At 38.3% G+C, this 27,197-nt stretch overlaps 1 protein-coding gene across 4 annotated transcripts; it reads left to right on the top strand.

Annotated features, from left to right (window-relative positions):
- LOC111525448 (myosin-4) lies at window positions 1-26,001 on the top strand. 4 transcript variants are annotated; one of them, XM_023190848.2, is made up of 40 exons: window positions 1-22; window positions 226-270; window positions 2,770-3,012; window positions 3,141-3,284; window positions 3,913-4,069; window positions 4,815-4,842; window positions 4,937-5,051; window positions 5,892-5,984; window positions 6,137-6,200; window positions 6,351-6,449; window positions 6,574-6,677; window positions 8,474-8,612; window positions 9,205-9,323; window positions 9,425-9,574; window positions 10,122-10,292; window positions 11,818-12,127; window positions 12,978-13,048; window positions 13,633-13,720; window positions 13,803-13,920; window positions 14,241-14,364; window positions 14,459-14,595; window positions 14,726-14,981; window positions 15,651-15,893; window positions 16,213-16,389; window positions 16,610-16,755; window positions 17,033-17,123; window positions 17,209-17,598; window positions 18,080-18,206; window positions 18,632-18,750; window positions 18,878-19,074; window positions 20,530-20,713; window positions 20,793-20,958; window positions 21,056-21,180; window positions 21,450-21,758; window positions 22,357-22,560; window positions 23,916-24,041; window positions 24,133-24,303; window positions 24,390-24,494; window positions 24,590-24,685; window positions 25,764-26,001. In XM_023190848.2, exons 3-40 carry the CDS (start codon window positions 2,809-2,811, stop codon window positions 25,914-25,916), a joined length of 5,820 nt encoding a protein of 1,939 aa, XP_023046616.1. In that variant the 5' UTR covers window positions 1-22; window positions 226-270; window positions 2,770-2,808; the 3' UTR covers window positions 25,917-26,001. The 4 variants fall into 4 exon arrangements, with proteins under 4 accessions (XP_023046616.1, XP_023046617.1, XP_023046618.1 ...); XM_023190849.2 differs by lacking the exons at window positions 1-22; window positions 226-270 and having other exon boundaries at window positions 2,809-3,012; window positions 4,937-5,044; window positions 5,888-5,984; window positions 25,764-25,916; XM_023190850.2 differs by lacking the exons at window positions 1-22; window positions 226-270 and having other exon boundaries at window positions 2,809-3,012; window positions 11,818-12,132; window positions 12,995-13,048; window positions 25,764-25,916.
- The last annotated feature ends 1,196 nt before the right edge of the window (window positions 26,002-27,197 follow it).

Below are 27,197 nucleotides of genomic sequence, written 5' to 3'. Positions count from 1 at the left end.
TCCGTCCTCAAAATTCTTGAAGGTATGTATATGTGGAAGAACACTTACTTTTACATTCCTGATGACAATGATTTTTCATTTAAGGGATATCTACTATCTCCCAAATTTTAATTATTCTTTCCAACATTCTTAAGGATGACATTGTACACAATATAGTTACCAGTATTTTGTGATTAAATGGGGAAAAAAAGAATCCTGCATTCTTTTTATTTTTTCTTTCAACAGTAGTTGTCTGCTTTGAGCCTGCCACCTTCATCTGATAATAAAGAGGTAAGAATAATTTATTATTATGCTCTAAAGAACAAAGGAATCTCTATGTTGCTACATCTTAATGAGCTACCATTTTATTTCCTAGTTTAGTATTGGGAATAGGATATCAGGGCAGCTGTTCCTTAAAAATGACTTCTCATAAAATTTTGACTTTTCAGGACACTTAATCAAACACAACTTAATGAAACTTCTCTTTCACATGTTGTTAGAACTTCAGAAAGAATGCAGCCATCATATGTAATATTTAATATGAACTACTACTCCAACATAACCCATAAGGATATATCAGAGAGATCGCATGATAAAATCAAGATGTGTTTATCTGGAATTTGATATTTCTAGGTGCCAATCCAGGCTTTTCACTGATTCTATTTGCCTGGGTCAAGCCAGTTAGCCGTTATGTATCTCGAAATACAGTGTGTTGCAGTGGAATTAACAAACCTGCAGTTAGCTGAACAGGACTCATGTCCCAGCACTACCACTTATCATCCACCTCTGTGACACTGAATGACCCTTAACTTTTCTAGGCCTTAGTTTCCTCATCAGTAAACAAGGAGGCTGGATTCTATTGACTGCTAAGGTCCTTCCAGCTCTTGCCAACTGTGATTGAAGTCAGTGGTTTTCAAGGACAACTCCACAGAATCAAAACATTTAATGGAACTCTGCTGATGGAGAATCAAAACATGTAATGGAATCCTGCTAACTGTGCATGTGCAGACTTGTACTTTTAGTATTATGTTAAGGGTATATACAATCATGAAAACCTATTTTACACTTAAGAATTATTTTAAATGAATTTATATTTAACATGGCAGCTATATTCACTTAGAAAAGAACAGAAAACACTGTTCATGTGGAAATGCTGCTTCCGCAAACTTGAGGCAATGATCACTGTGTGGGTGGATTCAAGGACCCCTTGCAACAACCTGAGGCTCTGTGGGGGCTTGATCCACAAGCTGGGAAACAATGAATCTATAATAAGACAGGAGATGGGAAGGTTAGCAATCATCTTTCTGTGTTTCCTGGATTCACTGCATTATAGTAATCTCCACGTGGCAGTGTGTTGTTAATTCAAAGTTGTCTGGTGTAAAAACAAACACAGAAACAAAATATAATGTAATATAATAACATTTCTTCTTCAAAGAAAAAAAACCTGACATTAAATGTTCCAATATATGTTCCCTGAAAATACATCTAAGTTTCACAGTGTCATCAGGACGCTTTTACAGATAAGACTGATTTTGAAAATAGAGTATGTGGAAATTCCATATTTAACATTTTAAGTTGAGGGAAAGTTTAAGGCGGATGACAAAAGATCAAGACTCTGGAAGGTCTGCAGAAGGTGGTGGCTATTGCTGTTGTCGCCATCATTGCTGTCATTGTCGCTGGCAACCAACACACTTCTGCTCCCCCGCGGTCACCTTCTTTTATTCTGGCCGCTTACCCTGTCCTTGCCATCAAGACAGCAGGACTTATTTTATTTTCTCATAATTAATTTGCCAGTGGGGAAAATTTTTAAAGTTCATTTTGGCTTGAAACTTTATACTGGCTATCCACATCAGAAAAAGTATTTAGAAGATTAGTTGGTATTTTTACAAACAGGAGAAGAAAGAGATTATAAACCTAAGACAGTAAGAATCAGATTTTTAAAATCTATTATATTGAAATTCAACTAAAAACAAAGAGAAATACAGACTAAACATACACAATCACTATAAAATTTTATTAAAAATCAAGAAGTTCTTTTTCTCCAAGAATCTTTTAAAGCTGTTTTTGGTTTAGATAATACTTCTGACTTTCAAACAATTTAAAAACCAATAAAAGAGACTTTAATTTTTACTTAGGGCAAAATTATACTTTGGATATTCAGTTTTCATTACAGTTATTTTTTTCCTTTACTTAACTGTCAGTTAACTAGGTGCTTATTTGTAATTATTAGATCTGGACTTATATCCTGAAAGAACAGGTGTACCTGTCCACGTTCAATTTTAGTAAGTCTGACATCCAATTTTAGTAATTGGGGATGAGAGGAATATATGCCCAAAGATCTGTATTTGAGTTTTTAAGACAGGTTCGTTTATATTGTAAAGCCACTGGAAACAGTTATTGTCCATTTCTTCATATCATCACAATGTTAAGAGGGGGAGGTTGGAAATAAGAAAGAAAAGAAAAGCAGCAAGAGAAAGAAAAAATTCTGAACATGCTTGGAGCATCACAAATGTTGCTGATTGAATGTTGATTCCTCCACATTTCTCAACTAAGATTTATAACATAGAGGAATGAACTTAGGCTTAAAGTATCACAAAAATTAAGCTATCAACATAGTGCTTTCAAATCAATGAGCTGATCTCTCAGCTCCTTGACATAGTACACAGGAGTGGTCCCTAAAGGCAGGGGTGAGGAAACAAGCATGGAAAATTAAGCACATTAATATGAAATCAACAGAATAATTCTCCACCCCAACCCTGAATCATCATTTGGCTCTGTTTCTTCCTGTAGGTACACCTAGTCCAGAACTGCCATCAGTAACCTGCAGCCATGAGTTCCGACTCTGAGATGGCCGTTTTTGGGGAGGCTGCTCCTTTCCTCCGAAAGTCTGAAAAGGAGCGAATTGAAGCGCAGAACAAGCCTTTTGATGCCAAGACATCAGTCTTCGTGGTGGACCCTAAGGAGTCCTACGTGAAAGCAACAGTGCAGAGCAGGGAAGGGGGGAAGGTGACAGCCAAGACTGAAGCTGGAGCTGTGAGTAAAAACATCTGGAGCTGAGTAGACTCTGCCTCATTTGGGGTTAATTTAGGTGATACTTATTTTTTGACCTGGCCTTTTCTACTACTTATTTGATGTGCACTGGCTCCATCTTTTCTTAACAGACTGTAACGGTGAAAGAAGACCAAGTCTTCTCCATGAACCCTCCCAAATATGACAAGATTGAGGACATGGCCATGATGACTCACCTGCATGAACCTGCGGTGCTGTACAACCTCAAAGAGCGTTACGCAGCCTGGATGATCTACGTGAGTGCCCTTTCAACATTATTTCTCACTCACTCCACATACTACACATTAGCCAAAATAAATTAAGGGCTTTAAATAAATTTGGTTATTGCAGTGTTCTTTTATGACCAATCATTTGGTTAATGTTGTAAACTCTGATATGTTTTAAAATGTACATGTGAGGCTGGGCGCAGTGGCTCAACCCTGTAATCCCAGCACTTTGGGAGGCCGAGACGGGCGGATCACGAGGTCAGGAGATCGAAACCATCCTGGCTAACATGGTGAAACCCCATCTCTACTAAAAAAAATACAAAAAACTAGCCGGGCGAGGTGGCAGGCGCCTGGCTTGCGATGAGCTGAGATCCGGCCACTGCACTCCTGCCTGGGCAACAGAGCAAGACTTTGTCTCCAAAAAAAAAAAAAAAAAAAAAAAAAAAATGTACATGTGGAAAGCCATTTACTTAACTGAATTAGTTGAAAAACCGAAGCCTTTTGTGCAGCAGCAATGATGGAGGGAGGCAACAAATGAATGAAACTTTATGAGAACTAACACAGTACTTAGGTCCCGCTCTGCTTGCCCTTAAAGCAGTATTTCCAAGGTAGATAAATAAGGTGATTGCTGATTGAGCAACCCTGTCCTTTCCCACAGACCTACTCGGGCCTCTTCTGTGTTACCGTCAACCCCTACAAGTGGCTGCCGGTGTACAATCCTGAGGTGGTGACAGCCTACCGAGGCAAAAAGCGCCAGGAGGCCCCACCCCACATCTTCTCCATCTCTGACAATGCTTATCAGTTCATGCTTACTGGTGAGTGAGAATTACAATTTCCATAATCATTTGTAAAACAGTTGTATACTGATATCAGAAAAAACATGGGGCTAGTATTCTGAGAATTAATGTTCAGCACAAACATGATAATAGAAATAATAAAATTAAGGAAATATATTTAGAATAAAATGCACTAGTTCCAAACAGAGAAGAAATTTTGTTTAGATTTCTATGCTAAGTTCCCCTAGTTCCAAAAATAGGGGAAATTTTGCTTAGATTTCTTGTGCTAAAATCCAAATTAACTAATGCTAGTTCCACCTCAAAATTAATTAAATTTAGGCATCAACTCTGCATTTGAATTATAGATAATACATAATCTCTCCTAAAAAGTAAGTTTTGAAGTCTCACAGTGACAAGCTATCACAAGCACAGTATAAAACTTTAAATTGGACATTAACAACATGACATAACTTTGAACTATGAACCAGGTGACAGGATGGGACACAAAATTGTTATTAATCTGATATTGACAGATTATTCTCATGGATAAAATGGTAAAATGATGCATTACATAGTCTATACATTAGAAAGGTAATGGGATTATTAATTAGCACATCTTTGATACTTATTTTTAGAAAAACCTTACGAGAAGCAAAGCATAAGTTCATATAGTTATTTTTGCAAATGGGGAGTTTTAAAAGACAATTTTGAGTTTATAAGTACTGTGTTGACCTGTGTGTTAAGTGTGTTTTTCTAAATATTATCTTTGGTTTCTCTTTCACAGATCGTGAAAACCAGTCAATCCTGATTACGTATGTATATTTCAATACTTTCTTTCTGTTTTGATCATTGTAGTGGCTACTACTACCTTAGATTCTGAACTTTACTTCTGTTTGAACTTGATAGCGGAGAATCTGGTGCAGGGAAGACTGTGAACACGAAGCGTGTCATCCAGTACTTTGCAACAATTGCAGTTACTGGAGAGAAGAAAAAAGAGGAACCTGCCTCTGGCAAAATGCAGGTGGGCATGATATTCATCTAAGGACAGAATAACAGATTTTAAAATCTAACCACGTGCCCATCAACAGTAGACTATATAAAGAAAATGTAGTATGTATACACCATGGAATACTATGCAGCCTTAAAAAAGAACAAAATCATATTTTTTGCAGCAACCTGAATGCAGTTGGAGGCCATTGTCCTAAGTGAATTAATGCAGGAACAGAACACCAAATACAGCATGTTCTCTTATAAGTGGGAGCTAGACATTGAGCATGCATGGACATAAGGATGGGAAGAACAGACACTAGAGACTACTAGATGGGGAAGGGTAGGAGGGAGGCAAAAGCCAAAAAATAGTACCTATTGGATACTATCTATGCTCATTACCTGGATGACAGGATCATCCATACCTCAAATCTCAGTGCCATGAAATACACCCATGTAAGAAACTTGCACATGTATCCCCTGAATCCAAAATAGAGGTTAATTTTTTTTTAAATTTACCATGGTGCTTCAAAATCATAGCAGTCAATTGCAAGTGACGCCAGAATTTGGAAAATAACTCTTGGAAGGGCTTGTGAGAATGAGATGAATAGGGCAACGTATTGGCAAGTATAATAGGAAAAATTCTCACAATCATGTTTTAGGTGCTTTTCTGGGCCTGGGGGATGCAGAAGTCAAGACCAGGTCACTGGAGTGTCCCCCTCCCCTTCCCAATTCACCTTCCTTTTAACTCATTTTAGAAAGCTTTTCTCAAAGCTACAGAATATTGTTCAGGGGCAATGGGGAACGGAAAGAGGTCAGTGGGAAATTACTTACTGCAACTTTTTTCTTTATCTGATTATTCATTTCTCTTAAGGGGACCCTTGAAGATCAAATCATCAGTGCTAACCCCCTACTGGAAGCCTTTGGCAACGCCAAGACCGTGAGGAATGACAACTCCTCTCGCTTTGTAAGTCTCTTGATCTTCATTTTCACGTGAAGATCAGCACTGGCTCTTCTGTGCATGCAGTGTCAACATTTTTTCCATCTGTTTGGTCCACAGCTAAAAAAATAGTTTCTCACTTTTAATGTGTACAATAATCCCTCCTTTTCCTTTTTAAGGGTAAATTCATCAGGATCCATTTTGGTGCCACAGGCAAACTTGCTTCTGCAGATATTGAAACATGTAAGTTAATAAATATTAGTGATTGAGAATCTTTTTCTTTGTGGGTACATGTTGGAAAATCCTGTACTTATTTCTGTTATGGGAAATTTTCAAACACTAAATTTTTCCCTGTGGTATCTGCTTTCAAATGAGCTTAATCTGACTTTCCAGATCTGCTAGAGAAGTCCCGAGTTACTTTCCAGCTAAAGGCTGAAAGAAGCTACCACATATTTTATCAAATCATGTCCAATAAGAAACCAGAGCTCATTGGTAAGAAACATCTTTGATTTATTTCTACCAAAGAAGAATAACAGCCCTTCTAAGAAGCCCCTCTGAAACGTTTTTGATGACCAAAGTAACGCTGTCTATATATTGTTCTTTTCCATGTGTTCAGAAATGCTTCTGATCACCACCAACCCATATGACTTCGCGTTTGTCAGCCAAGGGGAAATTACTGTGCCCAGCATTGATGACCAGGAAGAGCTGATGGCCACAGATGTAAGTAATAGGTACAAAGTAGTAACAAGTAAATTCATTTTCCAGTGTACAACACTCTCCTCTATTAGGGTGGAAAGCAGTGGCAGAAAGACTATAAAGAGGTAATACAACCCTTTGGACTTTCTTACTCTTGGAAACAAATTATAGGATATTTCAAAACCCTCCCCCTATATGTGTTAAAAAGCCTGTAATAAATGTTGGGTCTTTAGTATTCCTTAGCTAGTAGGTTCCTTTTATTCTATTTTATTAGTCATTTTTGGTTGATATTTATGGTCCAATATTGATGTTTCTCTGCTATTTTATGCCAGACCCCACACCCAAGATCCTGGGAAGGAACTGCAATATTATTACAACTAAACATGGAACTCCCACTGTTCTACAGTCACATGTAAACATAAGCCTCATTTTGAATAAACCTCTGTGGGTTAATAATATATCCCTCTCTACTCCCCAAGCAATATTAGAAGAAGTGGGTTGTCTACTTCAAAAACATGCACTTTGGGGACTCCATAAGCCTTTATATTTATTTTTGAAACTACACACTCTTTCCCCACTACCACCTCTTTTTTAAGGAATATTACTTTTTGGCTTACTTTCTTTATATGTAAACTTTATATATATTTCATCTTTTCTTTTGATTTCTGAATAATCTTCTTTATTTTTAACTTTAATATCAGTGGGAATATCCCAACACCCCTAAGTTAGGGCTGACAGTGCTTTTGCAAAAATGCTTTTTCTATTAAAATATTATTCTCAAGAAGTCAATAATTCATTTGTGTGGCTTCATCTTATAAATATCAGCTTGTACTCTCTATAACTTACTATTATCTTTGTATGTCCAAAAGTGATAGGGAGTTAAGAAATACACCCTAGTCTGCAAGGTTAAAAAAATGTAGCAGTCTTGCTCTAAGACTTCCGTAATAATGTCTAGTTTCTGCAAATAGGTAGGGTTAGTGAGCCGGAAGCGGAAGGCAATAATCTGGGGAAAGAATCTTGGTAAGAATGGTAAATAAACGCATTTTCTTCTGCCTGCTCTGAATCCTGCCCCCATTTAAAAGCCTTTTCAAAGCCTATGTGGGCAACTAAAAAGGTAATCAAAATTCTATAGAGAAAAAAGACACAGAAATATTACACTAAACGGCAAAATTCCTTCTTTTCACAAATGTCTCTTCTCTGCATGAGAAATAAATGACTAGGTAAAGTTTGCTACCCCAGGCATCTCATGGTCAGCTGAGCTGTGGCTTGCTATCAGAGACGCATGTGGAGAAAGACTCACAGCCACTGCTGTTCTCCTCATACCCTCTTTCCAACTTTATCGCTCACGCCCATTAGAGTGGGAAGGTAGACTGGGATTATGGATTAGGATAGGACAAATAGGAGAAGAAGGAGCAACAGAGAGACTTGCGAGACTGGAGAAAAGAAACAAAAATAGCCAAGAGACCATGAGGAGCATGTGCCTGAGAAGGAAAGGGGGGCTGGGGTGGAGAAAAGGGGCAAAGTACTAGTCTTGGCATCCAAAGTCATGGCTCTGAGCCCTGGTTCAGTGAGTGTGGACAAGTCACATCATATTCTGTGACCAAATGGACTCCTGACTCAAATGGAAAGACTGACGCATACCTCTTGGTGTTACCATGTGGATCAAAAGGTGAAGCATATGAGTACCTTTTGAAGATGGCAAAGTGCTAGTCAAACATAAGGCAAGGCAAGATGAGAAAAAAGTGGGAGACAGCCCCAGTGTTCTGAGGGAGTCTTCCATGGTGCCAATTGGGGATGAGTAAATTCAACTCTTTTGACAGAGTGCTGTGGACATCCTGGGTTTCACTGCCGATGAAAAGGTGGCCATTTACAAGCTCACTGGAGCTGTGATGCATTACGGGAACATGAAATTCAAGCAAAAGCAAAGGGAAGAGCAGGCAGAGCCAGACGGCACAGAAGGTACCACCCCCCGTTGGTATCTTCCACTTGACAGAACTGACACAGTGAGCTTTTCAGAGGCAGAGACCGTGTTTTTACTTTCTCTGACCTAGTTCGTGAAGGGCAAAAGTATTATGAGAAGGAAATTACACACTGCCAGACGTTTTACATTATTGAGCAGATTTGTGATTTCTGCTCATTCCGTTCTTCATTGGCTTTTCATAAGCTCATATTTGCTATTTGACTAATACATTTTTTATTTCAGTGAATAATCTGTGTGCCCACATGCACTGGAAGAAACAGAGATCTGAATATTTCTGTCGCTACTCCTCTAGGTTAGGGTTTCTCAAATTATTTTTATCTGTGGTCTACTTTTGCAACGTTAAATATCACAGAGAGTATCGATTTCCCAACCTCCAATTTATCATCACAAGAAATGACAAAATTAGTGAAAATGGTGGCAATGCTTCTGAGGCAATATGAACAAATGAATAGTGAAACCTATTTGCACATATTACTTTTGGAGTAAAACCTTTTTTCTTTGTCATCATCATTTACATTTTAAATTGTGTAAGCCATGGTCAGTTTCACCATTCTCACCTTATTCACACAGTTGCTGACAAAGCTGCTTATCTGACAAGTCTGAACTCTGCTGACCTGCTCAAATCCCTCTGCTATCCCAGAGTCAAGGTCGGCAATGAGTTCGTCACCAAAGGCCAGACTGTGCAGCAGGTAAACATGACTTAAACTCTCTGATTTATTTGAACCGCAAGTGACTCAGGAGTTCATCACTATTTTCAATTTAAAAAACTAAACTATCACTCCTATTGAAGGTATACAATGCAGTGGGTGCTCTGGCCAAAGCCATCTACGAGAAGATGTTCCTGTGGATGGTCACCCGCATCAACCAGCAGCTGGACACCAAGCAGCCCAGGCAGTACTTCATCGGGGTCTTAGACATTGCTGGCTTTGAGATCTTTGATGTGAGTTGTGAACTGACAGAAGATTAGTAAGTGCAAATCCTCAGTCATTTTATCAATCCTGTTAGAGCATACAAAATCACTTTTACAAAATGTACCTTACAAAATGTTCAAATGTAATTCCTACTGAAAAGAGTCTTTGAAAAGATATGAAAAGTAAATAGGTATAAACAGAAAAAGAGAAAATTCTATTCTTTTCAGTCTAGAAGTCTCAAAAGTTGATCCCTGAGAGGTTAAAATAGTCAAAATCTATCCTGGATCCAAGCAGATGAGCATAAAAACACCTTTTTAAAATACTCTAAGGGAATATTTTAGAATCCTCATTTAACAGTATTTTGCCTAGTATGCATGATCTCATGCAGTTACTTGGAAAACAAGTATTCAAAGAATCAATTCTACTTTGTTTAGAATTATGTACTAGGAAAACAATCTGAAGGTTTATAATTTAATAAACCAAAATGCCTTAAATTCACAAGAAAATACTAATAGATACTCTGTAGATAGAATACTTAAGTTATGAGTAATTTCCTATATTTATCTTGTCCTGTAGTTCAACAGCCTGGAGCAGCTGTGTATCAACTTCACCAACGAGAAACTGCAACAGTTTTTCAACCACCACATGTTCGTGCTGGAGCAGGAGGAGTACAAGAAGGAAGGTATCGAGTGGGAGTTCATTGACTTCGGGATGGACCTGGCTGCCTGCATCGAGCTCATCGAGAAGGTTCATATGACTTTTCTAGCTTTCAAAACATGAAAACCAAATTGCTTGCTTCTCTATGCTTAATCACACTCCCTGTTCTCAAAGAACAAGCAGTGCTGTTTCCTGACACACTCGTATATTCTGATTGGATATGAGGTATGGCCCAAGTGATCTGTTATTAATAAGTAGAGCAGTTTGTAGAAAAATGATTCTCACTCACACACACATGGATTCACATTTATCCCTCTAAAAACTTAATTCTCTCTTTTATTCCTACATGATTTCATGCATATGGGAGAAAGGGATGAAATTACAGCTATTCCTCTGGGTTGTGTAATTAACCCTGGTGCACCCATGACAGTGTATTATGCAGGTATCATCATCCCTCATGTGTAACAAGGCAGGCTCTGTCAACATGTCTTAAAGATCCGAAGGTTAGTCCTTCAACTCTTGCAGTCATTAAGCCTTTCTCCATTCATGATAACTACTGAATAAACACCAAACCTCTGTATCACTTACCTAGAAAATGGGCCCTGAATTCTCCATTATTAAGGGGGTGGAGCAATAGTTACATCAGATCTAGATATGTTAACACTCATCAAGCAATTGGTAAACACTTCCAAAAGTATCTTGGGAGCTTGTCATGTACTTGTTGATATCAATAAAGTGTATGTGTGAACCCTACCCTAAGCAGGGTAGGGGAAGGGAAGAGTAAATGCAATTGCCACCCAAGAAAATTTAAAATACTCAGGTTAAAATTCACAAAAATATGAAAGATAAGAGTTTAACAGAAGACTAGGTCTGCACAATTTGGGGAAAAGATATGTTAATTTGGTGATATAATATCTCTACTATTCATGAAAACTTTATGGTCCTCAGAAAAGGCATTTATTTTATTCTCTAGTATTTCAGTTTCTGTGTCACCAAAATACTCTTAGGGATACAATTTGTGAATTTGTTAAATCATCAATGTTGAATTTTCTTTCACTCTTTCCTATCACATACATTAAGAAAAAAGCCAAACTCTTAGAAAGCAAAACCAAATTACTATCATTTAACTCCACAGTGGTGGAGAACATAGGCTAAAGTACAGAATTTTAATGATACAACATAAGATGCACTTTTCCCCTAGGAATGGATCATTTTTAGTCCTTACACATAATCTCTCTTCCCTTCATACTTCTGTCACCTCTAAATTCGAGGTAAAGGAAGTTATATTGTCAGTAGGAAAGAAAGTAGTCAGACATATACATTTATGGAATAAAGAACTCAATTTTGAAGTGATGTTTTCAGAATCTGGTTTTATACACTGAACATAAAGTGTGCCAAATGGTTCAGATGTATTTTTTTTTTTAACTGAATCTTTCTAGCAAGCATATTTCCCATATGTTCTGGGTACATAATGATTCCTTTACATGTCATGCCTGTTTAATTTATCATTCAAAGTCTTCTTTTGAAACATTGTATTTTCAGTTTTCCATCAACCACATGGAGCATAACGTTCTGAGGGGCTCATGATATATCATCCCTTTTTTCCTGTTCTTAGCCTATGGGCATCTTCTCCATCCTGGAAGAGGAGTGCATGTTCCCCAAGGCAACAGACACCTCCTTCAAGAACAAGCTGTATGAACAACATCTTGGAAAGTCCAATAACTTCCAGAAGCCCAAGCCTGCCAAAGGCAAGCCTGAGGCTCACTTCTCGCTGGTGCACTATGCCGGCACTGTGGACTACAACATTGCCGGCTGGCTTGACAAGAACAAGGACCCCCTGAACGAGACTGTGGTGGGGCTGTACCAGAAGTCTGCAATGAAGACTCTGGCTTTCCTCTTCTCTGGGGCACAAACTGCCGAATCAGGTCATGTTTAATAGCATTAATATGTTACAAGAGTACAAAATAGACATACACTGTTCAACAGAGACATATGTGGTTACAGCAAAACCGAACACGAAAACACTGGCCAACACGCGCCTAATGAAAGAAAGTGTATTTAATAACTGTGGTACAGTTTTACAGTCATAGACTTTCAGAGCTAACTGACACTGGATCATTTAGCCCACAGCCTGATTTCATTGATGAGAAAACACGAATCTCAGAGAGGTTAAGTGATTTGCTCAGGATCATAAAACTAATGTGTATCATTTTAATAGTATTGGTTCTTTCAAGGTTCTCCAGCTAGGCTGGAGATAAGGAAATCCTTTGTCAGGGCCCTAGTGCTTGCGGAACTGAAGTTCTGTTCTCTTAAGTGCCCTAACACCAGATGTGCAAGAAACACAGGCAAATGGGAGCCAGGATTTCCCTGCAGGGCGAGCAGAGACTCACCTACCTGGGACCAAGTATGCAACTCTGCCTGTTATCCGAGTGATACCTGCACTCACGAGGCATTACTACTCTGCCTCCTTGGTCCTTCTTCAGAGAACAGACATTGCTGACTTGGAGTAGGAGAGTCCCATCCCCTACCCACATCTACCCTTTACACTCGCAATTCTTTTGTTGTTGGTTTTTTCCTGAATGCCTATCACGTGAGACAAATCTATGATTCGCTTAATCTACAATTAAGGGAGGAGAGATATGGAAAGAATAGGAATGATGCGAGTGAATGAGAGCAAATTTAAATTCTAAAGGGAATTTTGGCAGTCCTGATGTCTATGGATAGTACTTGAAAGGCTGTGGCAAATAACTTTAATTTTTCCATTTTGTTTTTTAGAGGGTGGTGGTGGAAAGAAAGGTGGCAAGAAGAAGGGTTCTTCTTTCCAGACAGTGTCAGCTCTTTTCAGGGTACAGTATATTCTTGAATTACAGATAAATACTTTCATTAAAAAACTAAAGTATCAAAACAGAAAATTTTTTTAAAGATATCAATGGTGAAAGTGAATAAAGTAGTATAGTATATTTTTTAGTAGACTATAAAGGTTTTGTAAACTTTTTAAATACCTTAGGGAAAAAATTAACAACAACAAAAAAAAAACTATGTATCTCTTCACATCAATCTTTATGATACGTGAACCATTGCCCCTGAGTCCTATATCTAAGAGATCTGGTATTGCACAAATTTCACATGAACTCAAACCTTCTTTTAAAAATAACCACTGTATTCAATTACATCTCCTTCATGTGACAAAAATCTCAATACAAAGTTCCTCTGACTGGTGGTGCTTGAGAATAACAAACTGAAATTAACTGATTTTGTGTAATCCGTAATTTCCTACCTATGCTCCATATATATGATTCTTCGCTGTTATGATAATTTGTTTTTCCTTGAGACAGCTCATTAAAATATGAAATGAAAGACAAACATTGATAGGGACTGTCATGTAGATGCAACTAGAAATGAGTTTAAAACTTTTCATGTGGTTCCACAGGAGAATTTGAATAAGCTGATGACCAACTTGAGGAGCACTCACCCCCACTTTGTGCGGTGCATCATCCCCAATGAAACTAAAACTCCTGGTAAGACATTTCTGATATCCAGACAAGCTCCAGCGTGTGTGCAATAGACCAGGAAGTATGACATGTGGATTCATTCTTTTAGGTGCCATGGAGCATGAGCTTGTCCTGCACCAGCTGAGGTGTAACGGTGTGCTGGAAGGCATCCGCATCTGTAGGAAAGGATTCCCAAGCAGAATCCTTTATGCAGATTTCAAACAGAGGTTTGTGTCTCATTATTTTTAGCTTTCAATGTCTTAGTCTACATCAAAATCACTGTATAATTCAAGCATTTTAAAACTCTTCCTTGAAAAGTGACATGCAATTATTTTAAAATTGATCATAAAAGAAAGAATCCTAGGTTTATATTATCATAAGTTTGTCATAATATCTTCCCAAGTTTTACATAAAGCACTGTCTGACTTTTTAAATGGCATTTTGTTCACAAAAAATCTATCATCTTTTCAGTGATAGCTACCAAATATTCTACTGTTTTTTTTCAGTGAAGAAAAGCCACATTTTTATATTCTTTTTATTCTGACAGATACAAGGTTCTAAATGCGAGTGCTATCCCAGAGGGTCAGTTCATTGACAGCAAGAAGGCTTCTGAGAAACTTCTAGGGTCTATTGACATTGACCATACCCAGTACAAATTCGGTCATACCAAGGTATCACCAGTCCAAATTTCTATCTGTCATAATTCTATCACTTTTAGACTTTCTCCTAAGTGGAAATAACATATTTAACTTGTTCTTTCATAAGGTTTTCTTTAAAGCTGGCCTGTTGGGAACTCTAGAGGAAATGCGAGATGAAAAGTTAGCTCAACTCATCACGCGCACTCAAGCCATTTGCAGAGGGTTCCTGATGAGAGTGGAGTTCAGAAAGATGATGGAGAGGAGGTGAGAGCCCACACACAAGTCTTCCTTCTCCACACTTTCATAAATGAATCCACTGCAGTCATTACTTTTGTTGAATGATGATCACTTTCCACGTTATTCTCCATTTGCATCCTTTTTTCTTTTCCTACAGAGAGTCTATCTTCTGCATTCAGTACAATATCCGTGCTTTCATGAACGTGAAGCACTGGCCCTGGATGAAGCTGTATTTCAAGATCAAGCCCCTCCTCAAGAGTGCAGAGACAGAGAAGGAGATGGCCAACATGAAGGAAGAATTTGAGAAGACCAAAGAAGAGCTGACTAAGTCAGAGGCAAAGAGGAAAGAACTAGAAGAAAAGATGGTGACGCTAATGCAAGAGAAAAATGACTTACAACTCCAAGTTCAAGCTGTAAGTATTATACATTGCACAGTTCAGCCATATCTTATTGTTTTTAATGTTTTAAAATGAATGGTTTCCACTGAAACATTTGTTCTGATTGTTTGCTGTTCAAAAACACCAAGACTCGGGCATAAAGAAGCAATAGATGCAAAGTCACATATTATGCTGCACATGTTCATATGTGCATTCATACAGTTTGCTCATCAGTGAGCAAAATCATAAAAATATCAATAGGTAGTTTCCTTTCTTTATGGAACCTTCTCTCAGATCAGATTATTCTTTCTTTAGTATATTTTTGTGCATAAAAGAGAAGTTACGTTGTTTTTACCAGGGCAGAGAAATGGCTAAATTAATCCCCTCTTAAATGTGAGAAAACTGAGTCCTACAATGAATGAGTGACTTTTCCAAAGTTGCAAAGATTAGGATAGAGGCAGATTTTTGCCAAAGGGCTAGTTTCCCTGATTTGGACTTCCACAAATGAATATCCGAAGGAAATTTGTTATTATACTTGATCAGTAGATGACAATATTAACATTTTGTCCATTTCATTTTAAAAGTTAGAAACTTGTATACATGTTGACCAAACTGGCAGTCACTGAAGTTTCCACCTTTTAATAAATTATTGTGTGCTTGTAGATATAGCTCAGACAAATGAAAATGCTTAATTTCTCCCTGTAGGAAGCAGATGCCTTGTCTGATGCAGAGGAAAGATGTGATCAGTTGATTAAAACCAAAATCCAACTTGAGGCCAAAATCAAAGAGGTGACTGAAAGAGCTGAGGATGAGGAAGAGATCAATGCTGAGCTGACAGCCAAGAAGAGGAAACTGGAAGATGAATGTTCGGAGCTCAAGAAAGACATTGATGACCTTGAGCTGACACTGGCCAAGGTTGAGAAGGAGAAACACGCCACAGAGAACAAGGTACAAATCATGATCCATTTTAGAATATTTATAAGTACCTTGATACTGAAGTATTTTAATTAAAAATTTAATCTGAAGATGATTGAATATGAAAAATACCACTGTCATAACTATGTCATTTCTTTAGTCTTCACCACCACAATCTACTTACTTGACCTTTACCTCCTATTTTTTCAGCCATTATTGGCCTGGGTTACCTTCTGGTTCTCATTTTCCATCTCAGGCTGACATTATCCTAAGATACTATAGTATCATGTTATATTATCAAGATAATAGGTTGTCATTGACATTCCTTTCGGTCATCTGTTCAAATCCAAAGGTGAAAAACCTCACAGAAGAGATGGCAGGCCTGGATGAAAACATTGCTAAGCTGACCAAGGAGAAGAAGGCTCTCCAGGAGGCCCATCAGCAGACCCTGGATGACCTGCAGGTGGAGGAGGACAAAGTCAACACTCTGACCAAAGCTAAAACCAAGCTAGAACAGCAAGTGGATGATGTAAGTGTGAAAAAGAAAATGTTTCCCCTTGTGACAAAATAAACAGTTGTGACATGAAACCAGCACTGATGCTCATAAGCCTTTAATGCTTGGTCTGTGAATAAAGTTCTTATGCTATTTGTTGTATCTTTAAACATTTTTCTTATGTATCTTTGAAGGCTACTAAGCATAGGGTTCAGTGCTTAAGAGCTGAAATAAATAAAATGCATTATAAATTTAGCTTGAAGGATCTCTGGAACAAGAAAAGAAACTTCGCATGGACTTAGAAAGAGCCAAGAGAAAACTGGAGGGTGACCTAAAATTGGCCCAAGAATCCACAATGGATATAGAAAATGACAAACAGCAACTTGATGAGAAACTCAAAAAGTAAGTATGGCATAATTCAGCTATAACCTGCTTGTTGTATGTCAATGCAAATGAAACATACGCTAAAAAGATCTCCAAAACATTATATCATGACATATGGAAAAAAAATAATGACATCTTTGACCTTTTTACTTAAACTAATACATTATTAATGTGTAAAACATTGTACTACTCACTCCTTCAACACCAGTAGTATTAAAAAAAAACTTAGATTATACATAGAAAAGAAGATTGGTAAGAGAACTGATTATAAGCTAATGTGTTGCTTTTCTAATAGGAAAGAGTTTGAAATGAGCAATCTGCAAGGCAAGATTGAAGATGAACAAGCCCTTGCAATGCAGCTACAAAAGAAGATCAAAGAGTTACAGGTAAGTTATAAACTCCACCTCTTCTGAGCATTACAGGAAACAGAATTGACATAAATTCACATTAATGTGGACATATCACAACCAGGCCCGCATCGAGGAGCTGGAGGAAGAAATCGAAGCAGAGCGGGCCTCCCGGGCCAAAGCAGAGAAGCAGCGCTCTGACCTCTCCCGGGAACTGGAGGAGATCAGCGAGAGGCTGGAAGAAGCCGGTGGGGCCACTTCAGCCCAGATTGAGATGAACAAGAAGCGGGAGGCTGAGTTCCAGAAAATGCGCAGGGACCTGGAAGAGTCCACCCTACAGCATGAAGCCACAGCAGCTGCTCTTCGGAAGAAGCACGCAGATAGTGTGGCTGAGCTTGGGGAGCAGATTGACAACCTTCAGCGGGTCAAGCAGAAGCTGGAGAAGGAAAAGAGTGAGCTGAAGATGGAGATCGATGACCTTGCTAGTAACATGGAGACTGTCTCCAAAGCCAAGGTCTTCATTAACTTGTGCCCTTTTCATCTTTATTTGCAATAATTCAAAATGACCAAGTTTATATATGACTATTTTTAGCCAAATTACACAAACATTAGATGTCATCTGAAGCTTAAACTTACTCCTAGTGCACATAATTGTATTGAATCACTTAAGTTCTCTTAACTTCTTTGTAGAAAACACTTTAACCTTTGATACTATTACCATGAAAAAAATATATAATTACAAAAAAGGTTTATCTAAAAACCATATTCTATATGATGCAGAATTTAAATGATGTTCACACTTTCAAAGAGAATATAATTTTGACAATCATGTGTTCATTATTTAGCCAAATTAAATGCCTCTACTACTGTATAGCCACCATGCAAGACTGATAGAAAAGTAAATAAAAATCAACCTCTTTCCACAGGTAGTTACAGATCTCTAAATCCCAGCCTCTGGAATAAAAATGTATTGTCTCTTCTACTTCTCACCCCAGGGAAACTTCGAGAAAATGTGCCGCACCCTAGAGGACCAGCTTAGTGAAATAAAAACAAAGGAAGAGGAGCAACAACGCTTAATAAATGAGTTGTCAGCCCAGAAGGCACGTTTACACACAGAATCAGGTCAGTAAATAAATAACATCAGCCTTCAGAGAGGTGAGGAATGAAAGGCAAGCCTTTACCTATCAAATACAAGTACTTTCTCAAGCTCTGTACGTTCATTTATCATGTCTTACGTATTCCTCCATCTTTTTGTTATGAGACAGTAAAATGCAATGATTCTAAGCTACAATTGAGGGAAAAAATTAAGCTCCCTGGGCTCAGGAGATTTTTGTTGCCTCAGCATTACTCAAAACGTCTCGAATTCTAAAATATCAAAGAAAACTCACACATTTTTTAAAAAGCAAGAAATAACCTTCTCAACAGCACTGAAAATCTTGAGGATTTTTTTCATCATATGAAATAAGAGGGTTACAATGTTATTCCATTCTTTAAATTATTGTTTACCTAGACAACAGAACTAATCATTGATGTTTTGTCTTCCACAGGTGAGTTTTCACGAAAGCTAGATGAAAAAGATGCTATGGTTTCTCAGCTATCCCGAGGCAAACAAGCATTTACACAACAGATTGAAGAATTAAAGAGGCAGCTAGAAGAGGAGACTAAGGTGAGAATTCTCCAGCTGATACTTTCAATCACTTGAATCGTGCAACATAACACACTATTGAACTTTGCAGAGAGAATTTCAATGATCAGAAGATAAACTTATATCACATACTTTTTGGTTGGTCTAGGCCAAGAGCGCTCTGGCCCATGCCCTGCAGTCAGCCCGCCATGACTGTGACCTGCTGCGGGAACAGTATGAGGAGGAGCAGGAAGCGAAGGCTGAGCTGCAGAGGGGAATGTCCAAGGCCAACAGTGAGGTTGCCCAGTGGAGGACCAAATATGAGACGGACGCCATCCAGCGCACAGAGGAGCTGGAGGAGGCCAAGTATGGGCTTTTAGTGCGGGGCAACGGGTGGGGGAGCAGGAAGAAATAAAAGTGAAGGCAGTGAAGGAAAAATAGAAGAAAGAGAATATTCCAGGCATGGGGAGGAGAGATGAAAGACTTCAGCTTATTTTATTACAGGGTGGTGGATTCCACCATATTCTTCTTCTTAAAGTCCAGTGTATGTCCACTGGAGAATGGAATGAGACCAGATCCTTCCACCCATTCTGGTCCAGAGCATCTTAAATTTCTTTCCACAAGGATGGATTATTAATTATCAGAATATTCTTTACGAATTAAATAGAATTAGTATCTTTTAATAGAAGGAAAAATTGAGACATTGAGACTATCTGGTAAATTATTATGAGTATTACAATTAACAATAATCGGTTTTTCCTTACCTGGAGTATTGAATGTTTAGATTAAGGTTGTCATATGCTGTCATTATTTCAACTAACAACTTATATCAATGAATGTATTCACTAATTACACATACTGTTTGTGGACTACAAGTCATGAGATTTACACATTTACACATAGAAGGAAAAAAAAGCATTATATTCCTAGTGGAGGAAGCCTTTCTAAATTTAATTTATCTCAGTAGTTGTTAGAATTAAACAGAATGAAAGAGTTTAGCAAGCATTTCCAGAGGGAGTTCTAGATAAGAGTGTGGGCTGGGAAAGGTCATGAATTGCCTAGGTTGGTGAAAAGAGTAGTAGATAAGATTTTGGAGGAAATTTGGGAAATGCAATAATGCAGTAATATTTATTATCTGAGGCCACCAAACCCAGAAAGTTACTGATTCATTGTACGACCTTGAACATATCACTCTGGGCTGCTGTTTCGTCATTTGCAAAATCTTTTAAAGAGACCCATACTAGAAAATGCTTAAAGATACTATTCAATGCTAACCATTCCTTGGTGATACGCTTCCTGTTCATGATTGCCATTTCTTCCTCAAAGTAAATAAAACTCAGCCCTTTTCCACAAGTAGTTACAGATCTCTAAATCCCAGGCTTCAAAAGAGAAATGTATTCTACTTCTGCTTTCTACTTCTCACCCCAGGCAAACTTCAAGAAAATGTGCCACACCTTAGAGGCCCAGCTTAGTGAAATAAAAACAAAGAAAGAGGAGCAAATTTTCACATTGTTCACTTAGCCCTAGTGCTAACTTATATTCTCTCTCTCTCTCTCTCTCTCACACACACACACACACACACACACACACACACACACACACACACACGTGCTTTGTAAATATGTTTGGCAGTACCTGAGATGGATAACAATAAGAACTCAACAGGAAATCAGAATTCTAAGAGAGTGAAAATGTTTAGAAAAATTCAACAACTTGTAGACAACTCTTGAGGAAATATGCTTTCCTAGTCAGCAGCTTTATAAAGGATACTGTGGTGACTCTGAGTCTGCTCTTGGTCACTCATACTGACCCAATTTTCAGGAAGAAGCTGGCCCAGCGTCTGCAGGATGCTGAAGAACATGTAGAAGCTGTGAATTCCAAATGTGCTTCTCTTGAAAAGACAAAGCAGAGGCTACAGAATGAAGTAGAGGACCTCATGATTGATGTGGAACGATCTAATGCTGCCTGCATAGCTCTCGATAAGAAGCAAAGAAACTTTGACAAGGTGGTCCACAGTACCAGCTCCCCGGGGGGAAACTGACATCCTTCTTGGTTTCAAAGGCTTATTTTCTATATACTTCCAGATTCTGGCAGAATGGAAACAGAAGTATGAAGAAACTCAAGCTGAGCTTGAGGCCTCCCAGAAGGAGTCCCGTTCTCTCAGCACTGAGCTATTCAAGGTGAAGAATGCCTACGAGGAATCCTTGGATCATCTCGAAACTCTAAAGCGAGAGAATAAGAATTTACAACGTGAGTCATTGCAATCGTTCTATTTCAAAAATGGTAGGGAGATATCTTTTCAATTTTTCTTTCTACTGAACTGAAATTTGGTACTTTATTATTATAGAGGAGATTTCTGACCTGACAGAGCACATTGCAGAGGGTGGAAAGCACATCCACGAACTGGAGAAAGTAAAGAAACAACTTGATCATGAGAAGAGTGAACTACAGGCTTCCCTAGAGGAAGCAGAGGTATATTTTTCATTTGCTTAGCTCTGCGTTATAAATAAATTGAAAATTAATAGCAACTGAGATCTCTATCATGTTGCAAATCTTTAGGGGATAACACATGTAATTCACTGAAAAATACTGAATTGTACCTTGAGAATGCAGAGCTAGTAGGATACATTAAGACGTATGACAGTTTGTGGGTTTTGTAATGCCTTCTTGGAGAAATTATCATAATGTGAAAGAAATAAAAAGCTCTTTAGGGAACCTAAATAAATGTTGCTTTTATTAAGGCATCTCTTGAGCATGAAGAAGGCAAAATTCTTCGCATTCAACTTGAGCTAAATCAGGTGAAATCTGAGATTGACCGAAGGATTGCTGAAAAAGATGAAGAACTCGATCAGCTGAAGAGGAACCATCTCAGAGTTGTGGAGTCAATGCAGAGCACGCTGGATGCTGAGATCAGGAGCAGAAATGATGCTCTGAGGATCAAGAAGAAGATGGAGGGAGATCTTAACGAAATGGAAATCCAGCTGAACCATGCCAACCGCCAGGCTGCTGAGGCACTAAGAAATCTTAGAAACACACAAGCAATACTGAAGGTATGCTGGGGAAAACACACATGGTGTTGTACAGTCTCAGTGCCATTGTGTAACTCAAATTGTAATGTTTTACGAGGACTATGTGTCATAAATCGCCTAAGCAACATGGTAATCAGTTCAAAAGTATACGCACAAAACTGAAAAAGAGCTTAATTCTGGAAGGCCCAGGACAGATTTTGCTTTGTTATCTGCAGAAAGCACTGTGGTGAGGGGTAGGGAGATAGAGGAAGTGATGAAAGAGTTTGGCTACATGCCACTGCTTAAATCACTTCATTAATCTGGACTTCAATTGCTTAATATGTAAAATAACACCATTGGACTAACTGAAGTCTAAGGATACTTTCCTGATCCAAAATTTCAGAGCTAGCCATGGTACTTTTTAATGATTCAGGGTCTAAAATAATAAAACAACATGTTCTTTTGAGTAGAACTGCAACCCTCAGCTACAAAGAATTTATTATTAAAGGTACTTGCAGATTGTTCCTATCTAATCACACTCTAAGTCATTAAGATCAAAGAGTGTACATGACCATAAGTTTGCACTTGCTTTAAGTGGAGTATAAGTAAGAGGCTTTTTCTCTTTTTTCTTTCTGGGTAGGACACTCAGCTACATTTGGATGATGCCATCAGAGGCCAAGATGACCTTAAGGAACAACTGGCAATGGTTGAGCGCAGAGCTAACCTGATGCAGGCTGAAGTTGAAGAGCTCAGGGCATCCCTGGAACAGACTGAGAGGAGCAGGAAAATGGCAGAACAAGAGCTTCTGGATGCCAGTGAGCGTGTGCAACTTCTGCACACTCAGGTGAGGTTCAAGATTATGGTTTAGCAAATGTACTCCCTGAAGCTGAAGACAATTTGAGAAGGTAAGCTTGTTTATAAAGCAAAAAATAATCTTGGCAGGTACCCCTTCCTGGAGCTCTAGAAAACGTAGAGGGTGCTGTAAGGATTTACTGGGACCTAGCTGGTTCATGAGTATATTTATGGGCTGGCACAATCATGTTCATTTGAAATAATCTGGAATTCTAGAAACTTTTAGTAAAAAAGCACAGAAGGCCACCTGTAAATAAACATACACACAATATTTGTAACTGTCTTGTCTTATGTAACTCTAAGCTACAAAAAGATAGGCAAATAAAATAGAGGAAAAAAACAAAAAGCCACTAAATTATATTTATGTATCACACATATGCACAGAATGCTAACCTCATGGGATACAAAGAGAAGCTCTTCAGTTCAGATTCGTGGAGGCCATTATTAATACTAGTTAGCATTTGTTGTATATAGTGAATGTATTAAATAAATGGTGGTATATCCTCACAATGGCTAATATGTAACCACTCTAGTATGCATTTATTGCCATGGGAAGATGTTTACATTATAGTAAGTTAAAAAAGCAACTTAAAAATAATATAGGATGTGTGATCTTTTTTCCCATATAAACATACAGGAAACATCCAGAAAGATAAATAAAAGCTTATCCTTTATCTCTGGTGAGAGCACAATAATTATTTTTTGTCTCTTGTCTGCTAATTTGTATGTTCCACTATCTTTTACAATAAATATCTATTACTGTGTACTTCAGAAAGTTGCACTGTATAGACATAACTATTATAGAAGTGTTAAAATCACATGCTTTATATAACTTTAAAATCAAATTAATATGCAACCTTTTTCTTATTAACAGTATCTGAAGTTGACTATTCCAAATACTGTCAACTTGCCAAAAACAGAAGGGATTCTTGGTTCATTTTTATCCCAACAAGACTACTATTTATGCATTTGTAATATGGAGCCAACCAACATGAGTTAACAGCTAAGAATTATGGATTCATTTTAAATGAGCTGTGGTGTGGTACTGCATGGCACAGCACTTTGAGTTTTGCGGGTTGTGTTTCATGCTTACAGATGGCAATTGGTAATAGTTGAATATGTTTGATATCAGAAATTAGATTTTACCTGGAATAATTTAGAAGTGTGATCAATAGAGATATATATAGAAAGGAGAAAAGGCATAAACTTAGAATTATCTTCTAATTTGGTTTTTATTCTAAACATTTCTTATGATCAATAATTTATGCCTGTGTATACTAGGTAAAATGATAGTGTGAATTGTTATAATTTAATGTGCTTCCCTTCTCTTTCATTAATTTGAAACAGAACACCAGTCTGATCAACACCAAGAAGAAGCTGGAAACAGACATTTCCCAAATCCAGGGAGAGATGGAGGACATCGTCCAGGAAGCCCGCAATGCAGAGGAGAAGGCCAAGAAGGCCATCACTGATGTAAGCAAGATGAGCATTTGTCTTACTGACACATTGGCTGCTGCCTGCTATCATCAGAATTCATTATTTTCATGATTTATTTGCTAACTAGGCTGCCATGATGGCTGAGGAGCTGAAGAAGGAGCAGGACACCAGCGCCCACCTGGAGCGCATGAAGAAGAACATGGAGCAGACGGTGAAGGACCTGCAGCACCGTCTAGATGAGGCTGAGCAGCTGGCCCTGAAGGGCGGGAAGAAGCAGATCCAGAAACTGGAGGCCAGGGTGGGTCTCCACAACTTCACTCAATTCCTAGCCTACTCATGTGGCCAGTTACAGCCAAACTGGTGAATGTCTTTGTTCCCTTCCAGGTGAGAGAGCTTGAAAGTGAAGTGGAAAGTGAACAGAAGCGCAATGTTGAGGCTGTCAAGGGTCTTCGCAAACATGAGAGAAGAGTGAAGGAACTCACTTACCAGGTGACCAGTGTTTTCATATCTTCCAGGCCTACAGCTTTCAAGAAAATAATGGTCATTTTAAAATAATGGCACTATCTATTTGTCCCCTCTTTCAGACTGAGGAGGACCGCAAGAATGTTCTTAGGCTGCAGGACTTGGTGGACAAATTGCAAATCAAAGTCAAAGCTTACAAGAGACAAGCTGAAGAGGCTGTGAGTATCTCCATAGCGGAAATGAAAGGTTCAGATACAGATCCAGGTTTTGTGGGGCCGAAAGTTTATAGGATTTAGGGGACTTTCTTTAAATTGGGAATGCATAATTAGGTATAAACATGAATATTTAGAATGAGAAAAATGAACCATAAATTACTGGAGCCTTAGCGATTTGAGTTTATTTCTTCTGAGACCTCTTTAAGCAATTTTCCAGACAGGTTAACATAGAAATGTTTCTTGGTTGCAATCCACTTCCCTCCCTATCTAGAACATTCTACAACCCCCAACTCATATGAACCTGTGCAAATGAGGGTATGAATTCTAAGCCTCATTTAACTTCATGATAAATCCATCTTGGAACTTTTGTTTTTCAATTCGGCTGCAGTTATCTTTTTCATTCTGTTAATTGTGAAACCTTCCTTAGGGTTCTTGGCACCAAATGCCACTATCGCACCTATTTTTTAAAGTTTGTTTTTTAGAAACAAGATTGAATTCGGATCCCTGCTACTTTGTTCTTCTGGTTATCATTGCAGCCTCTTCAGTTTTCCAGAGAGTCAAGTGAGAAAGAGACTTGAGGAGGGTCATAAGCACATTCATTTACATAGGCGAGTTTGTAGGATGCGTTGCTCTCAAATAACTATGTTACTAAATAATAAAGCCTTTTTCTTCTTCTTTTTCTTTTTTTTTTTTTTTGAGACAGAGTTTCGCTCTTGTTGCCCAGGCTGGAGTGCAATGGTGCAATCTCAGCTCACTGCAATCTCTGCCTCCTGGGTCCAAGAGATTCTCCGTCCTCAGCCTCCTGAGTAGCTGGAATTACAGGCATGCACCACTACACTGGGCTAATTTTAGTAAATACGGGGTTTCACCATGTTGGCCAGGTTGGTCTCAAACTCCTGACCTGAGGTGATCCACCCTCCTCGGTCTCCGAGAGTGCTGGGATTACAGGTGTGAGCCACCACGCCCGGACAACAGACCCTTTTTCTTTCTCATTCATGAGGCAAATACTGAAGTAACAAAAGCAGTAACAATCAGAAAATGTCCAATTTTCTTGTTATCTCAAATGCATCTCTGTTTTCAGGAGGAACAATCCAATGTGAACCTTGCCAAGTTCCGCAAGCTCCAGCACGAGCTGGAGGAGGCCGAGGAACGGGCTGACATTGCTGAGTCCCAAGTCAACAAGCTGAGAATGAAGAGTCGGGAGGTTCACACAAAAGTCATAAGTGAAGAGTAATTCATTTTAATGGAAGAAAATGTGGCCAAAGAAATGCACAAAATGTGAAGTTCTTTGTCACTGTCCTGTATATCAAGGAAATAAAATCTTTAGATAATTTTGCATCTAAAAATACATTTGTCCCTTAATTATAAGCTCTTTAGTGCTAATAGAACTAATGCCTTTATTCAACATTTGTGGAGCTCCTACTATGTGCAATCAGAGATGATAACAAAAATGAATGTGGGCAGTAAACCCAACTTTAAAAGAAGGTAAACGAAATAAGGTATTCTGAGGAGACATGAAGGTGACAAATGCACTCTCAATTCCATTCAACCAAGTTTACTGAGTATCAACTATACATCTGGTCCAGAAATGGACACCAAAGATATGATAGTTATCCCTGTTTGAGGAGTTTAATCCAATGTGGAAGACGGCAATTCAAACAGATATATGCTGTATGTATGTCCAACATACATGCTCTGACATAAGTGTGAAAAACAAGTGTGGCAATAACATAGACTGAGCTGCTAACTTTGGAAATCCAGAGAGGCTTCTCAAAGGAGACTATGAGCTAGTTCCTAAAAGATGACCAGACAGTTATTAGGTGAAAGAGAAAAAAAATATGTGATCATTCGAAGAAAAGAAAACAAGCATGAGATTTCAGCATAGTTTTAGCATAGGCTTCATGAGCAAAGGGGAGCAGATGAGGCCAGATACGGAAGTTAAGGCCTGGCTGTGAAGGGTATGGCCTCATATGTAGTGCTAAGGAATAAGGACACACATCAAACTGGTCCAATTTCTTGAAGAGTAGAGTTGACACAATTATGGCAGCAGTATGGAGGAATGAGTAAGGTGGGAAAGATCAAAGCCTGCAAAAAGACTATTTAGGAGGCTATTAAATGGTCAAAATTAGAGATGGTGGTGATGGAAATGAACAAGAATGGATGATGGTGATGGAAATGAACAAGAATGCAGAATTAACGCACAGTTCTAACAGTATAAAGAAAGGGCTTGGAAGAACGGAAGAAGTTAAACAGTTTCACAGCATTCAAACCTCCCAGTTACTTTTGGTTACAGATTTCACTTCCCTTTGGAATAAATTATTCTTCTCTGAACTTTCTCCTTCCCCAAGAAAAATAGACAGAACTTCTTAGATAAATCTTTTTGTTGACCTTCTAATTCTACATACAGTATTGCTTACTTATTAGGAATACTTCACCTAGGCCATGATGAAGATGAAGTTCTGCTTACTGTATGTAGAATTAGAAGGTCAAGAGAAATACTTATCCAAAAAGTTCT

This window comes from Piliocolobus tephrosceles, chromosome 16, assembly GCF_002776525.5.
Source record: "Piliocolobus tephrosceles isolate RC106 chromosome 16, ASM277652v3, whole genome shotgun sequence".
Classification (NCBI taxonomy): domain Eukaryota; kingdom Metazoa; phylum Chordata; class Mammalia; order Primates; family Cercopithecidae; genus Piliocolobus; species Piliocolobus tephrosceles.
The sequence above is the reverse complement of the archived record's forward strand: the minus strand, read 5'-3'. Positions and strand labels throughout refer to the sequence as shown.